The 17,342-nt window shown below is 35.7% G+C and overlaps 1 protein-coding gene across 3 annotated transcripts in view; it reads left to right on the top strand.

Moving 5' to 3' along the window:
* The window catches only part of LOC148836714 (fibronectin type III domain-containing protein 3B-like), a 161,631-nt gene extending 144,962 nt beyond the window's left edge, over positions 1–16,669 (top strand). For all 3 annotated transcript variants that reach the window (XM_088913964.1, XM_088913966.1, XM_088913965.1), the window contains exons 24-26: positions 6,477–6,643; positions 7,087–7,214; positions 16,326–16,669. In XM_088913964.1, coding sequence (XP_088770090.1) covers positions 6,477–6,643; positions 7,087–7,214; positions 16,326–16,637 — 607 coding nt within the window. In that variant the 3' untranslated portion in view covers positions 16,638–16,669. The remainder of the gene's footprint in view (positions 1–6,476; positions 6,644–7,086; positions 7,215–16,325) is intronic.
* Positions 16,670–17,342: the final 673 nt, after the last annotated feature.

Raw genomic sequence — 17,342 nt, 5'->3', positions numbered from 1 at the left:
CGCCCCATCTGTCTTGTTGGGTTGCTAACAACTGATGCCAAGATCTCATATAGTCAGGTGTCAGGTTCACCAGCATGGCTAACAAGTTTAAAGTTTTGGTTTTCATTGGGTCTAAAAGGTAGAAGCTTTAAGTTTATTTTTGTAATAAAACCTTTTTGAAAAAGACGTGTCTCTCTAGGACTGTTTTTCTGTCTTTATTTGTATCTGCATGTCTGTGTGTTATTTAGAAAAAAATGATGGAAAACTACCAGTTTTTCAGGGTATTTTTTTAGATTGCAATGTAATTTGATTCTTTGAAGCAGTGTTTTTAAGTGTACTTTAAAGTTTCTTTGTATTTTTAAAAACACATTAGAATCTCGGATAGGCCTAAAACCATAACTAATTTAATGAAATACAGAACCACTCACTGAACTCCGAAGTTAAATTGAAAAGAAAAGGTTGCCTTTAACTGCAGTTTAATGAGTGTGGCGGTTGTGGTAGCACCACCACTTAAACTTAAGTGAGCACATTTGCTTCTACTCGTTAGCTTCAGACAGTTGGCTTTTCTGTGCAATCTCTCTGAATCCATTGTGTAATGTATCAGACTGAATTATCTGAGTTAAAAATAGTGCCGTGTTTGACATCGAGCTCAAGCAGACTCTCATATATGGATCCAAGATGGTGTTTTTTAAGTTTTCATTCAAAGGCAAAGAGCAGGATTTCAAGACTTTACTAAGACAGAGTGTAAACAATTCCTTACAAATGTCCCTTGATTTGTTTGACATTCACTTGATAAGTTTGACTGTTCCGTTCGGTAAAGAAGAGGCCGTTTATTTATAATGTGTTAGAAGAAAGAATTTGCAGTATACACTAGTTTTAAAAGGATGTCTGTCTTCTAAATCCTGTAGAAAATTATCATTTAAAACCTGTGCATCTAAGAATTTTCTTTTTTCAGTATTTGTATTTTTGTATGCCACAGTACAACCATCTCTTAGTATTGTTTTACTAAATATTTGATCTATGTGCTTTTATTGTTTTTCTCAAGTCTTCCAGGTGTTCCAAGTAGCAAACTACTACTCAGTTCTGCACATTTTACCTTCTGTAAACATTTCTTGTAGAAATGCAGTTCAGATAAAAGAATAGCATAAAGAACAAGTCTAAAACCTTTTGTCTATTTGTTTAAGATAGATACAGCTGTCTCTAGTTCCAGCAACTCTTATTGTTAAGTTTGTAATTGCTTCCCATGGTCAATAGATGAAGGCTCTTATGCCTGGATTTGGAATTATGAGATAGAGCCAAATCACATTTTCAGGTTCATAAACAAGATGTACAAGGAATATAATAATAATAATAACAATAATAATAAAAACATTATTTCATGTGATTAAATCATCTTCTTTCATAGATCTGGCAAACATTTCATTCACTGATCACTGTTTTTCATGTGTTATTTTTATTATTTATAATTATGAATAACACTCTTCTTTAAGCACACAACCCCATGCTATCCGCACGTTACACAGTACTGTTCTTTGATTTAAGGTCTTTGAATTTGAAATCCCCATTTAAATTTCTTTCTCATTCTGAAACAACTTAGTGATATTAATAGATTTTGGTCTTTAAGCTGTTTGAGTCAGCAGGGAATGTCTCTGTGGTTGAGTCTGAACAGAGGTTGTTTTGACTCTGTGCAAGCTTTAAGTCTGAGCCTTCGTTAGATGACAAATTATATGGGTAATGTTGTTCCGAATGGCCTATAAGCAATTTCTGTCTTCTATGAAGACATTTCAAATGCATCTACCCTATCAGTTTAGAGGACATTGATTGATGAAAACCAATACTGATAGCTTTTGGAAATCAAATTACCTTCATCCAGTATCTGTCTCAAAGGTACCCTATGATATAGTTATGTGTGCTTTGAGCTCAGAATGGCAATATAAGATGAGCAGTTTTTGAACTAATATACAATATATGGATTACCTCTCGAGTGAAAATGACACTCAGGTTTGTCTGTTGGTTCAAAAACTGCAAGGGGGTGCATGCAGTTTAAAGGGTCATGTACAGTTCATTTCCTTGAAAATGAAATACTGTGTGCAGGGAAACATAACAAACAAAACTTTAGAGAAGCAAACTATTAAATCTTTGCAGCAGGTGATAAAGGTTTAATTCCTACTGATGCCTTTTGGGATGGCATCCAAATTGAATCTTGAGCTGCAGTTAGGTTTCAGAGCCCAATCACAAGGAAGGAGAAAGGCCACTTTCCATGAAGAACATAAAGCCCACTTCCATAAATAGATTGGCTATAGAGGAAAATTAACATCTGAACAACACAAATGAGCACTAATGTGAAAAGTTGGAGATACTCATATCTGTATCCCAGATATTGTTGCATAACAACATTGCACAAAAAGAAGGTGATGAAGTGTGGGAACTACAGAAATGGTGTTGCTTGGAGTATTGATTATTGATTAATTAATTGATTAATTAATTAATTCATTCCAGCAGTTCAAAAAACAGCTTTCACTTTCTCATATAGTACTTTTTATTCTCATTCTTGCCTTTCAGTGTGAAATACCAGCAGCAGCAAGCATTACGATTTCCAGACCCAGTCTTTGTCAAAACACAAACTCATTGAATAGGGCATGCCAGAAAGACTTTATTACTTAAATCCTTGCTTTTAAACAAATAGTGGTACACAATATTTTGCTGTCATTCCTTGGGGGGGTCATGGGGTTTTAATGGCAGTTGCTGCTGTGCACTTCTTTCTTCTACCATCAAAACCAAAAGTGCAAAAGAGCAGAAAAAAATATTGAAGCTAAGAAACCCAGCAAGAGAAAAAAAAGCAATTCCAGTATCTACCTGCAATGAATGACAAAATAAAACCATTCCATTGTAGACTTGAGAGACCATCTGCAAGACAAAGTGTGAAATTTACAAAATACCTCCTTACAGCAGTGGTAACCTATTATATTCGTTGGATGTGAATGCTTTTATTCCTCAAGCAGTTCATTATTCTCGATGGGTTCTGACATAAAATGTGTTCTTGAAAGTTTTTATGACACTCCTACATTGGCATTATTGCCAAAGGAAATAGAAGTAAGAATTAGATTAAGTGCATACATATTTCAGTATCATGTCAAGCAGTGATGCTTGGAAATCTTTTATTGAGAGTTACTGATATACTGTTTAGAGTGTTTGTTGTAAGTGGGTAGAGTGATAAATATATACAATGCATTTTAAATATATTTTAGAGGTATAAAATCCTCAAAAAGTTTGAAAGCAACAGCAACACATGAAAGCACCACCACCTCTGCCTATGCTTAAGAGCAAATTTCAGAAGGACATAAAGTAAATTTGTGACTCATTGAAATCCAATAGTTACTTATTTCAAGGAGCCCAAGGGCAATAGTTGACCTATAGGTTTTTGTGTAATTTTAATGCATTTCAACTTGGGTATAGCAGAGAACAAATGTGGCCTTGAGTGTGAAGAAGATTTTGGAAGATGCAGACTGGCATTGGAGAAGGAGAAGGTGGTTTAGCGTGAAACTCTGAGGACAGGGTATATCTGCAAAACTAGACTAGTGGATCACGAGACCAGTGGGTATCCTGGGTTAAACTGAGGGTACCTCCTCCCTTCTGGATAGGAAGCCAGTTCTTCTGGATTCTGTGTGGGAATTCAGCCCAGTCATTTAACTGTGTTGTTCACGGGCACAGGCACCAGTATCTGCAGGGACTGAAACGCACAGATCATGCCACAGTGCAAGCAGGAATTCACAACTCTGTACTGCCCCCTATCCCATAAAACTCAAAGGGTCTTCAGAATTTCAAACCATCCCCTTCTCTCGTGAAACTGCCTACCTCTGGTTCTTTAGCTCATCCTTCTTATTAAGAGGTTTTGTGTAGGTTTTATTTTTTAGACTTTGCAGTGATAAAAAGGAGAAAAAAAGAAGTTAACCCCAGTGTGTCGTAGATAGACTTTTGTTTCTTGTCTGTATCTTTTTTTTCCATCCATACTCTACAGCAGCCAAGATTAGATTGCTGTGAAGTCCAAAAATGGTGATGTACTGTTAATCTTTTCACAAATGAAACGGGAGGAAACTTTAGACTAGATTTTTTCCAGTTGTGCTAGAATTGCTTGCATCTTGTTTGAATATAAAAGCTAAAGACACCCTTGATTAAATATAGAACTTTAATATGCGGATCACATTTTATGTTCTCTATGGATAATTAAATAAGGAAGCACATTTTTACCCCTGAAAATTAATCTATAGCCATAGCTCTTCCTAGATATAGGTAGATTATATAGGTATAATCTGTGGACATAGTTCATCCTAGCACAAAGTATTTTGTTTTTTATAGAATAAAGAATTTCACTTGCTTACTGCAGTAAATTAAAAGTTGCATTACTTACGGTGGGATTTGCAAAGATAATGTAAGAACATAAACGTTACGAACAAGAGGAGACCTATAGAGCCCATTTGGTAGTTAGTTTTTAGTTAATCCAAGGGTATCATCCAACCATTTCTTGAAAGGAGCCAGGCCTCTGAGCTTAATGCTTAGAAATGGATTAGAAAACTCATTTTTGATTTCTTTCAGTCTTTTTTCTTTTTCTAAACCATGTCTGTGGTAAAATTGTCATCAATCATGCTTCCAGTCTTTCCCTAGTGTATTATCTTTGCTGTTTTATAGAGTTTGAATTAATCATTTCAAAGGAGCATTGCAGAACACTTGGACTCCTTTAACTGTTTTTAATTATTGTCTCGCACAAGTCTCGAGCTGTAATTAGAACAAACTGATAGGTAGATGTGTACTTGGTTTTGAGACTGATGGCAAAGTTAATATAGTATTGTATGCCTTTATAAAGATTTACCTTTATACTGAGAGTGGAATTGCAAGATGTTTCATTTTCATTTTTGCATATTTTATTTGCATAGTACTGCTCCCTGGCTGTTCCTGATGAATAAAGTTGACACCAATGACCCCTGAACTAGTCAGGCAGGGTGCAGACATTTCCCCAGGATATATTAATGATTTCTTTGGTCCTTTTATCCTTTTTATCAGCCCATCTTTACTGTTTATATTTACTGTTTATGGGGAAGTGCTGCTTATATTTATAATAGTTGGGCTGAGATGCTCTTTCATTATAAAAAAGCCTTGGTGTTAAAATTCAATCAAGTATGGCAAATTCATGGTCTTAATTCAGTATGTTCTAGCTTTGTAAATTGGAATTGAGAGTTTGGAGGGGAGACAAATTTAGATAATTGTAAGATCATAGGCTGTTTTTTGTAGCTGTATTTTTTGTTTTCTCTGTAATACTTAATGGCAGTGTGTTTTATGTGTCCATTTGCGCTGTGTTCTAACAGCGGAATGTAAAGATAATAAAACTGGATAAAAGGTCACGCGTTCTTAATTAGGACACCCCCGAAAAAACAGCTTGGTCGTGATTCATCTTTAGTATTTTAATAGAAAGCTCTAGGGACAGGACAGTAGACCCCATCCTCAGGCTTTCCAGCAGCCCCAGGAAAATGCAGGCTCTGTTTAGATTTAGCTTTATTATATACCTAAGTACATAGTGTTAATTATGTGCCGTAATGAAAGAAGGGAAGAAGTGTATTGAATGGGAGACTAACGTGCTCCTTTGTGAATTGTGTTTTGTTTGGTGGTTGTTTACTCAGTCCCTAATTGTGAGAATTCTGCTGATCTGCTCTCCTGCCAAGCTCTCACAGACAGCACAGTCATAATTCATAATTAAGAGTCTGAATAACACAAGCCTTATCATATGGGCTTTAATTCCACAAATGCCTACCGCCTGTTGTGGTGTTTTGAGCTGCTACAGGACAAACATCACAGCTGCCAGGTCTTTTGGAAGACTTCTTCTATGTACTGTATGTGTGTACATTTGTATATACAGTACATACAGTATATACAAACCCAGATTGCCTTTTCCCCCATAGTTTGCATTAAAATATTAGAATTATAAGCAGATTAATGCTAATTCAAATAAATAGTCTTGGCTCTAATTTTAATATCATAATTAATTTTCTACACAAAAGAAAAGATGACAAATTACACAAATGACACAAGGCTCTCAGAGGTTTGCCTGGAATTACCACCACAGAACAAGCAGATACAAACAGAAACAGATACACCAATTTTTTTATGCAGGATGTGGACCCATTTGCTGTTTGTAGTTGCTGTATTCAGAGGTGCTTTGCCATTTATTCATTGTACATCATTTTGTAGATTTTGTGTTTGAACTAGGTGTGTAAGCAAAATATAGGCTACTGTAATGAGACATTGGACAAATATATTTTTGCATTAGGTAGTTTAGAGAAATGGTTTGTTTGATTTAGTGTTTGCTCTTACTGTACTTCTAATACGATCTCTGCTTGTTTTCCAAAAAATCTTCTATTATACATGCACCGACACTGCCAAAACCGTATAAGCCCAGCACACACACTGTAGATATATACTCATTAGATTGTGTTCTTTTCCCTTAGGTTTGTAACTATCTACCGGGGCCCAAGCCACACCTACAAGGTACAGAGGTTGACAGAGTCGACAAGCTACAGTTTCAGAATACAGGCTGTGAGCGACGCAGGAGAAGGTCCATTCTCGGAGACGTACACCTTCAGCACAACCAAACTGGTGCCACCTGCTCTCAAAGGTAAAGGATATACAAGCATCCACTGATATGCTTCAGTCAATATTCTTCAGTCAGGATATGAAGGATATTGTTATCAGGGTTTTATTGTGGGGACCAGGGATGTGCAGAGCGGGGTGGCTACACTGGCTCAAGCCCCTGCCAGTGCCCCTGCCCCTTCTTCCGCTGTGACATCTCATATGAGCACATGGTGCTGTAGGGTTATCATAGTAAAAGAAGGATGCTTTTGTGATTAGCATCATTGCAGTTCACCCCAGTATAGTATATTCTTAAATAATTGCTTTGGGATTTATGGCCTAATTGTGATATATATTAAAAATAATTTAGTATGTGCTAAATTAGCAATCTGTTTTACACTCTTGTAACTTGTTTTTGCAATTGGTTTCACATTCTGTGTCCTTTTTACTGCAAGTAGCTCTATATAAGTGCTTATTTTATGCTTCTAGCTCCTCGAGTAGCCCAACTTGAAGGAAACTCTTGTGAAGTCACATGGGAAGCAGTCCCACCAATGAGAGGAGACCCCATCAACTACATTCTGCAAGTCTTGGTTGGGAGAGAATCAGAGTACAAACAGGTGAGTTATCATTACCGATTTTGTATCTCAGTAAAGTTTTTCATCAAGGCCTCCAGTTATGTATGCTGGGAACATAACAGCTGCTATTGATTACAAATACTCATTTTTAATGCCTCTCAGTAGATATTACATCCTGACTCCTGTTTACAGCTACTTTATTCCAAATGTATTTTTGAATAGATTATATTTTAATACATTTCTTTTTGATGTAACAAGCATCCAGTCACACATTCATGTCAATTCACAAAAGCTCTTTGCTGTTTATACACAGCTGTGCTTTGCAGTATTTTACTCATCATCCAGTTTTTCCTTTATAAAGAGTCAGATCTCTTGTATGTATAGAAAGAAGTCTTTTCAAATGAATGTGGTGAAGAACAAATTATATTAATATTGGGGATCCAACAATGAGTCAGTTAAATCTGGTTGATAAACATGATGGATTAGGTACTATAACATATCATATTGGCTGCTCATGACAGTACACATAATTTTGTTTTTGTTCTCACTTTAAGTTTCTTGTCTGATGTGATGTGAAAATTGCTTTATGACAATCCTGTTTTCTCACCCAAAACTAAGCTGCATTAGCAGATAAAGTTGATATAATAGAAAGCATTAATAAAAGCATAGAGTAATTTTTTGATACTCATAGAATAAATATATTCTAAGTGCTGATTTTGCTGAGTTCACTGTGGTTTATGTTTGTATATCATATTCTATTTATGCAACTGTCTAAATAAATTTAGTACCTGTTCCCTTGAGTTTGAATAGACAATACATACAATCAAGTTTATCAACCATTCTAACAGTCCCTGATATTAAGGATAGGGCCATTATAGAATGCCAGTTCATTCAGTGCTTTAAAGGTACAGTTTCTCGCAAAATCTTTGAGAAAAACTGATATATAGGACAGCTGTGTAAATTTACACTTAAGGAAACAAATATATATGCATATATATGCAATTTCATAGAAGTTAAATTGAACCTCCTGCTGAAACAACCTTTGTAACTCCCAGGAAGATAATGTGTTTGTAATATAATAACATTTTAAGTGCGTTATTAGACATGGCAAACTGTGCTTTAGAAAAGACTAAGTTTGTTTTTAAAAGTTGGCAACAGCACTAAAATTAAGTTAGAGGAAAGTATTTTTCTGTTTGTTTTTTTGTGATAAGGATTTTTATTGATATGTGACTGACATCTCTTCACACATGCAGAGTGTTTATGAATGGGTTCTCACAGTGAACAACCTACTGGCTCTCTTGTTGTTAAGTATAGAGACACCTTCCTTCGATTTAATGATACTTGATAAAAGTAGTCGAAATTTTGGATGCCAAATATGCCAAGAGTCTTTATCTTAAGGTTTGTGCTTGTTTCAAGCTAGGCCTAAACCTATTACCAACTGTGGCAAGCCTTTGCCGAAATTGCAGTGCTGTGCTTCTTTGCTATTGTTCTGTTAGCTGAAAGATTGTCCCTGTGACATAACCGTTGTAATGATCAATAAGCATTTCATCAGTTTTTGGTGTGGTCATGCTCTTAAAGCTGCACGGAAACAAAGTAAACCTTATTTAATCACATATTCAACCCGATAGTCTTTGAAGATTAGAATACTCAATTGTTTTTGAGTACTCAAGACCCATGTTTTAAAATGGGTAACGTTCATTAAGAAACATTTGCTTGATTAATGGCTGTTTGTGTGCACTGTAATTATTACACAATTGGATTTTGAATTTTTAGCAGCTTGAAGAGAAAGTTGAAGTTTAATTAGCACTCTGATATAACCTCTGATATCTGGCAAATGCCAGTAAAAGATAGTGAATTAGAGTTATTTTAATATCCATCTAGCTGGTAAGGAGAGCTGACATCTCTGAAGACATTAAATTATAGTGATATAACTTTTAGCTTTTATGGCTCTTTTATAGCCACTTAATGTAAGAGAAGATTTGGTCCTCATTTTTTTCTGTTAACACTTATCACAAAATTATGAGATGTTACTGGAATATTAATTGGGTATGCTTGCTACATTTCCTTGTGTTTTATTCTAAGAACACAGAGTATTGCTGAAGTGTCGATGATAAGATATATCTCTGGGGCCAGGGCATTGTGTGTTTTTGTAAATTAAAGCATAAAAGCTGTAGATTATGAGGTTTCTAACAATTTAAGCCTCATACATTTCATTCGCCCACTGCTGTTGTATTCTGCATTATTGCTTTAGTGCGCAGCTCTGTCGTTTCAATGAGAAGTTCATTTCAGCTTGCGTTTCCGATTGCATTAATAATGGGAAAAGAAGGGTAATTGCTCATGTTCTCGCTGCATAATTTTTTTAATTAAAGAATTTTCCAATAGGTATCCCTCATCATCCATGTAATTGACAGGATTTGGATGTGTTTTTTTTAGAGGAAGTTTTTACTCAGCAGTTTGTAAAGTCAGTAAATTAAAAAAGCCCTGGAGGTCTTTCAAGAAGATGTCAGGGGAGCAGTAATGATGACTTAAGCTTCCTACTGTATATGTATATGCAGCTGTGCCTGACCACATTTATGTATAGTTCATATTCCTGTGCATATTTTCCAAGCAGCTATATCCCCCTCTAAATACCCATGACCTTTGAAATATGTTGCAGAACTGCAGAAAAGAAATAGATTTTCCTGTTTTCAAAGTGATTGTTTTATTATTACCCTTTTCATCCACTTGCTTAAACTCGGTGATACCTTGACCCTTTACAGTTTTAACGGAGCATAAAATAAATGTGGAAGTGCTGTAGCATTTTTGCATTTTGTTCAGTCATTTTCAGTTGTTGATTTGGTAAGTGTGCCATACTGTATAAATGTATATAGACCTTTGTACTTGTACATTGTACAGTCTAGTCCTTCTGATGATTAGCATGGCTGTTTAAATCAGAGCTCATTCAGCATTAATAATAAGAAATATTCCTTACATTTAAACAGAACCTTTCAGCCCAACAGGATATCAAACACATTGTGCCATTAGATTCTACCAGAATACATACACTACTGACTCACCTGACTATATTTTTCTTTTTTTGAATCTTTCATTTTATAATCTTGTTAGATCAAGTTAGACAGTCCTGCATTTACATAGTGAACTTATTTAAGATATTATTGTGGCTAAAGGCAAAAATGCATGCAGAAAACATTTTTTCTTATATGTGGAATAAATGTTTTTCAGTCCCATTTTACTGTTTAAAGGTGTGGGGTATTCAACTATAAATGTAATGTATAATGTACTAAGGAAAGGAACTTATATTGTATTGAAATGAAAAATAATTTCTCTCAGACACATTTATGAGACACGTTCTGCGCACCACAACAGGGACATAAGCCAGAAAATAAACAGATTGTATAATTCTACTCACAGGAGTACTTAGAATTCCCTCTGGCTCTCTTTGTCAGCCTATGCAGTTATTTTTTATGAATTGAAATAGATGTATTTATAAATAATTACTTCCTGTGATGTCTGCAGTGGATTTTTTTTTCCACCAGTTTTAATTGGTGCTGCATTCTCCAGCTGCTTAGTAAATACTTTAATTCACAGCCAGGGAATAACACTGTTTACCAAAAAAACATCTTACTAATCCTGGAGACAGAGGAGTATCACACATTTAAAACCCATCTTTTACAGAGGCACTTTATTACAATTTGAAAAATTACAACAGGACTTATTTTTGGCAAGTAATGCCTTCTTTCAGTATCTTCAATTGAGGGGGGAGCTAAACACATTAGTCAAGACTCAGTCTCTACCATTATTACCATCTCCTCTGACTACCATGCTGGGGAAAATCACAGGAACACAGAAAATCTTACCTAAGATCTATACATTACATGCCTCCCTGGGTGAAGATTTATATCCCAAGGCATAAATAGAAAAGGGATTTAAATTTTGACTCTCATAAACTTTTTGAAAAACTGTATTTTTAATGCAGTGCTCAATCCAGTTTAATCAGTATAAAATATTCAATGGAGTTCATCACGCAGCTAAGAGATTGATCTCCTTTGGCCACATGTAGTGGATAGCTACATTCATGTCTTATAGCATAACCCATCAGTTATTCAGTTTTGGAAGAAAATTTTAGATAACGTATCGGTTTTCTTGGGCTGTAACATTGCCATCTCCCCCAGCTGCTTAATTGGTGATCTTTCATCTGGTGACTTGTCCTTCAACTATTTTACTTCCACTCACAACAGCAAAAAAGGTGAAGCAATTCCATTTACCGGTGGCTTAACGTAATAACCAAATTACAACGGTAATGCAAGCTGGGGGATAATTTCAATACTAATGTTTAAATAAATTGACTGCCCTCTTTGAGCAGATGACCATTAGCCGAGATCAGCAAAAGAATGCTGATTTACCCGCAGTACTGCAGCCTTGTGGTGGCCTAAATCATGCTCCAGACTCAAGAGGGGGCCGTCATAGATGCCTCTGAGAGTGCTGTAGATATAAGCTATTTGAGAAAATAGGTAGCTGCATCAGCATGCAAACACACAATGTCTGAAAAAGAGTCCACGGCTGAAATAGTGTTTTTTTTACCATTCAGGATGGAATGAACCTGTTCCTGGTCCTAAGCTTTTTGACGCATAGGTTTTAAACATTATCTGACTTATAGTTCAGCACTTGCTGAGCTTGTTAAAACCATCTATTAAATGTTTTTTGCGGGTAGGTGAATGATTCATTACCTCCTCTGTTCTCTGTTTGTTAATGATATTATTTTTTATTAAAAATCTGATTCCCTTTTCCCATTGCTGAACTCTTCTAAATAATGATTTATTTCTGGCTTTAGGAGTTCATTTAAAATTGTGAGTCTTGGTAGATCAAATCTAAAATCTACCATTTTGATCTTTCTGTCTCATTCACTGCTGAATAACTGTATTGTAAATGGCTATAAATGTAAGAGCTCCTTTTACACTTATTATTTCTGTCTTATTATAAAGGTATATTTAATTTGCCCACGAAATCATATAGTTATTTTTTAATATACCCAGACAACTTATTAAAAAGAATATTTATATATATCCTGGGCAGTGCATTAGAAATTTCTCTGTATGTTAATATCTGTTTACATATGCCCTTGTTATTCTGTGGAGCATGATTTTGAACAGGACCTGGAATTATTGATGTTGTGCACGTGCTGTCTAAATCTGTTGCCCCATTAGATAATTAAATGAATTCCAATAGGCAACCAATCTGCACATAACAAATTGATTCTTCTAAAACCTTGACAATGATAAAGCTATTTTGGCTCCTGTCATCTGTTTGGGAATCTTCCATTTGGAGTCCCTACACATAATAGGGTATTAGGTAACTAACATTTTTACTGGATACAATGCTGTTTCACTTATCATGTGTTCAGACTTGATACTGATCCTTAACTGCAGTCCAGTGTGATATTACTGGTGCTGCTCTTAGTTTAAAGTGCAATTTTAAACCTTTGCACTTAAGCCATCATGTTAACCCACTGGGGAAATTACACAGTACTTTCCCTGAAAACTTCTTTCTTTCCTAGTCCAAGTAAGTAGCTGCGTCAGCATGCGTAGGTTGCAAAGGAACAAGTAATACTGTAGGTTTATTCCACGCTGAAAAGAGAAGAGGCTGTAGAGCCTTCTTCGGGTTCCTTTCTTCTCTTTTCAGCATGGAATAAACCTTTCACTTGTTCCTTCTCTCTCTTCTGTCCGGTTCAGTTGTACTCCCTAATCCCTTTTTTCTAGTTCTTTTACTAGAATTTGCTTACCACATGGCCCCTTGCTTCTCAGACTTTGCCACCTCTAAGGACACAAATAGGGCCTCACTCACACCAGGGCCAGTTTTCCCAGAAGCCACTTAACCCCCCAGAGCTCCCAGAGGAAACCCTGGGGTACATAGGGAGATACACATGTTTTTAGAATTTTGGTGAGTGTAGTCTAAGTCCATTTCAGCAGTATGTTATTAACATGCTATTTTTAATCATGCCTGTATTGTATAGTCTGTAATTGTGCTGAAATACAGGACTATTCAGTTTTTAAAGCACTTGGAAATGTGAATAGGTATGCATGTCAAAATAGTTTACTTTTACTTGGCACTTTTGAAACATTTTGAATATATTGACTGCTGACTACAGAAGCAGAACCCTCTGGAAGTGTTTAGATTTTTCTGGTTTTAATTCATAATCTTAAAGCAGTCTGTTCCTGTGTTGAAGTGCCTGCACATCAGTTTTCTGTGGTTGGATTGGCTAGATAATAGATCAAGTTAAAATCTGACCTTAGAATGCCTTGAAGAAGCTACAGTACATCTTCACAACTGTCTTCACAAAAGAATGATGTTCTTTCCTACAAATCTCTTAAAACACCCTGATTTCTTTAGCAGGACTCAAACAAACATGACTAGCCTTTTGTCTCCAAGAATACAACATTCTGCAATACACCAGTTTTCCCAAACAGAAATAATATTGATGAGTAGGATGGTTAGAGATAGTCTTAATACCTGTAAATGAAGACTAAATGCTTGTGTCAAAAGTTATAATTGAACTAAAGTGCAGGAACCAAGAAGAAAATGGTGGAAAAATTAGCTGAACAGTATTTAATTAACTACAGGAGAGGAGAAACACTTGCAAAAAGAAACAGCTTTAGCCTTGTAGTCAGGCAATTTAGAATTAATTTGGTTAATTAGTGTTTGTAGGTTTAAAATTGATTAATTTAAAGAGTGTCTGGAAGGGGGTTTGTGAAAAGGATTTCTTCATCTCTGAAATGTTTTGGGGAGCTAATGAGGGAATTAATTTGGGTAATCTACCAACTAGCTTTACAATTAGCATCAATTTATGTAACATACAGCTGTACAAGGGATAGATTCAGAAATAATTCAGAAATATTCTATATTGTACTGTAGTTGTGATTCACGTGGATCCCACAAAATGCAGCTGCTGTTTATGGCTAGTGAGCAGGGAATATTTCTGGTTTCCAATGTGACATATTGGAATACAAATATTAATTAGTATTAAGTATCTGCCAGACTCAGGCCTGAAATCAGGGTTTCATACATCCCAATCTGCAATAACCTTCCAAAACATCAAGAAGGTTGTTTAAAACCCATTCAAGTTTTTTATTGCTGATTATCATCGTAAAAATAAAATCAGTGACAGAATAATTGCTCTCTGCTATAGCTTTGTAGCCTTTCCTTTAAAAAAATTACAAGCTAAAAGGGTGCTGTTATGCTGTTATGATGCCTATTTAAATAATACCATTTCATCGTGTATTCTGTATGTATGTATTCTGTATCTGAATTTCAATGCAAAAGCTATTTAAACACAATTGCCCTTGTATGATGAGCACCGTCAAAGCCAAACAGTATATTTTTAGTATTTAATAAAGTGGATGCTTATTCCTAATCTTTTACACCTAAACTAAATATAATTTCTTCTTTGAAATTAGTCTCAAAAAAGGCACCACAACCATACTGAAATGGACATTTTGTTTTAAAGAAATGGCTAGCCTACAACTTTTCTTACATTCTTAATTGATCTTAGTGCTGATGCTGATATTGTTCAGAATCATAGCATTTTGTCTTTTTGCCTCTCAGAAATCCTCCCCATTTTGCAAAATGCCAAGCTGTTTTGCAGAACTGAACATTTCTAGAGTTAACTGTGTTTTCTATCGTTTAATTATAAGTAAACACCTGGAAGTTAGAGGGCTTGCAGCTCTTTGTGCTTTGAGTATTTAAAAAACAAGGACACCAGTACATCCTGCAGATCATGGGGAGTGCTCACTGCTTTTCACTTATTATCTCATTTTACATAGTGGCACAGGGATGATTCACTCAAATTGAATTCATTGGACAATCTACAGCACTTTAATTAAGTGATTAAGTCCACGATTACATGCTTGAAAACAATATTTTTCCTTTAATTGTTTCTTCTTAAAATACCCTGTAAAAAGAATCGCAACATACTAATGGCAATTTTTTAATATTATTATTAAACGTTTCTCATTGTAAAATGGTGTTTTGCATTTAGTAATGAGCATTTCATTTAAGTGAACAACACTTTGGGGATTAGTTTAACTGATTTTGCAGGAAAGAATAATATTTTAAAAAACAAAACAGAAAATGAAGAATAAAGCTATGATTTTTGCCATGTTATGCAAATGTAAAAATGTGGAATTAAGTTTTATTGGTTATGCAAATAATATGCAAGTTACATAACGTCACTATGAAAGAGTAAGGAAAATGTATATGTCTCATCGATTATGGCAACTTCTTCAAAATACAGTATATAGTGGTTTATATTAGAACATAGATGTTCACAATGGGGTATATTTGTGTATTCTAAAAAAGAAGAAAAAATCTTTTTGAGCCTATGTAAATGTTAGCATGTGATACTTATACTTATGGGACAATGGGCCCATTCAGACTTCGGAACAGTAAGAAAAATAGTAGATGGTACCAGCTGAATACATCTTACATCTGAATACATGTAGCATGATTGAATATTAAAATACTGTACTGTGCCAACTCTATGCATCCATTTCTGTGTTCCTTACAATTTGATCATAATACATTATAATGAATCAAAGCATTTTCCCTTGGTATTTTTGCAGGCATGTAATATTGTCTTCTTTAAGCTCCCCACTGATTCACAATTCAGAATGTACATCATGAAATAGTTAAGAACTATTCCTGTAATATTCACAAAGGTGCTGCAGGGAAACGTAGCTCATATTAGACACTGATATAGTGGGTGTGGCTTTGGTGTTCTAGTAAGTTTACAACTGATGCAATTAACACTATACCAAGTTATACTACCGATGCAAAGATGAAACTTGTGTGATTTGCAAGACATTACTAAGCAGCCTGCCATCCATTGTCAAACAACAAGTGGAGCAGGAAAGATTTGTCGCGCAGCAGGAGTGAGAAATTCTAATGCAGCAGGGCCATTTATCTCCAGGTAAGATTAAAAATAAAAAACCGAACGCTCACGGAATGGGATCTGGGTAATGGTGACGGGGGGGGGGGGGGTGTCATTTATTTCAGTCACCATAAAGGTTTATTCAAATGTCAGAATCGTGATGGCTGGAAGGGTTCCTCAGAATGGCGAGTGGACTAAGAGGCCTTCCGTTTCTTTTCCGTCCTCCACAGATATTCAGAGGGGAGGACACCGCATTCCAAGTCTCAGGCCTTCAGTGCAACGTGGATTATCGGTTTCGTGTGTGTGTCTGCCGGCGCTGCCTGGACACCACGCAGGAGCTGTGTGGACCCTACAGCCCCTCCACCTTCTTCACTCTGCGCCGCAGCGAGCTGGGAGTGTCCGGAGAGCTGGGGAACACAGACGGCTCCAAATCAAAGGGCATCATTTCCACTGATGAACAGTTTGCCGCCCTCATTGTTCTGGGCTTTGCAACGCTGTCCATTTTGATTGCCTTTATTTTGCAATACTTCTTTATGAAATAATACGTGCGCGACGACAAAGAAAAGAAAGAAAACTTGAGGTATATTTTTAACTAATGCTACGCATTATAGTCCCAGTATGTATTCAGATTTTTCTTGTCCTGTTTTCTATTTCGTTTATCCGTGTTTCAGTTTTCTGTGTTGCATCATGCAGATTTAGCTCAACAAAAAGCCTTAGGTCTTTGCTGCACCTTGTTTGGGAAAGAAAATTCTGATTAACAAGCCTTAAAAAAAGTTGAGCAAAAAGCAGTTGTTAACAGAATTGTTTGCATGTTTTTATATTTTTTTAAATCTATATGACTACAAAATATTTTCTTTACATTGATGGCCTTAACGTTTTTGTTCACTGTTTATCTTGCTTCAACTTTTTTTTTACAGCCATATTTGATGTAGGCATCAAAGCTTTACCAGTTTGTTACTGATCATTGCCCCAGGAAATAACGCCATGCTCCCAGAAGGCCATGGATTAAATGGTAGATGGTAGATGGATTCCACGTGGTATTAAAAACAATTGTTCAGGGCTGTTGTATTTTTAAGAAATCACAGTACTCAAATTTTGAGACTATGAAACACTAACTCCAGAGCATATAAACAGGTTATTCATATTTCAGCTTCTGAGTCAATACCACCAGCATTAAGCTGCCAAAGCACGTTTCAGTCCATGCAGAAGGCATGGTTAAATTGATGCTGCTATCCTGTATTTTTAAA

The sequence above is a fragment of the Atractosteus spatula genome, chromosome 4 (assembly GCF_055471065.1).
Source record: "Atractosteus spatula isolate fAtrSpa1 chromosome 4, fAtrSpa1.hap1, whole genome shotgun sequence".
Lineage (NCBI taxonomy): Eukaryota > Metazoa > Chordata > Actinopteri > Semionotiformes > Lepisosteidae > Atractosteus > Atractosteus spatula.
The sequence above is the reverse complement of the archived record's forward strand: the minus strand, read 5'-3'. Positions and strand labels throughout refer to the sequence as shown.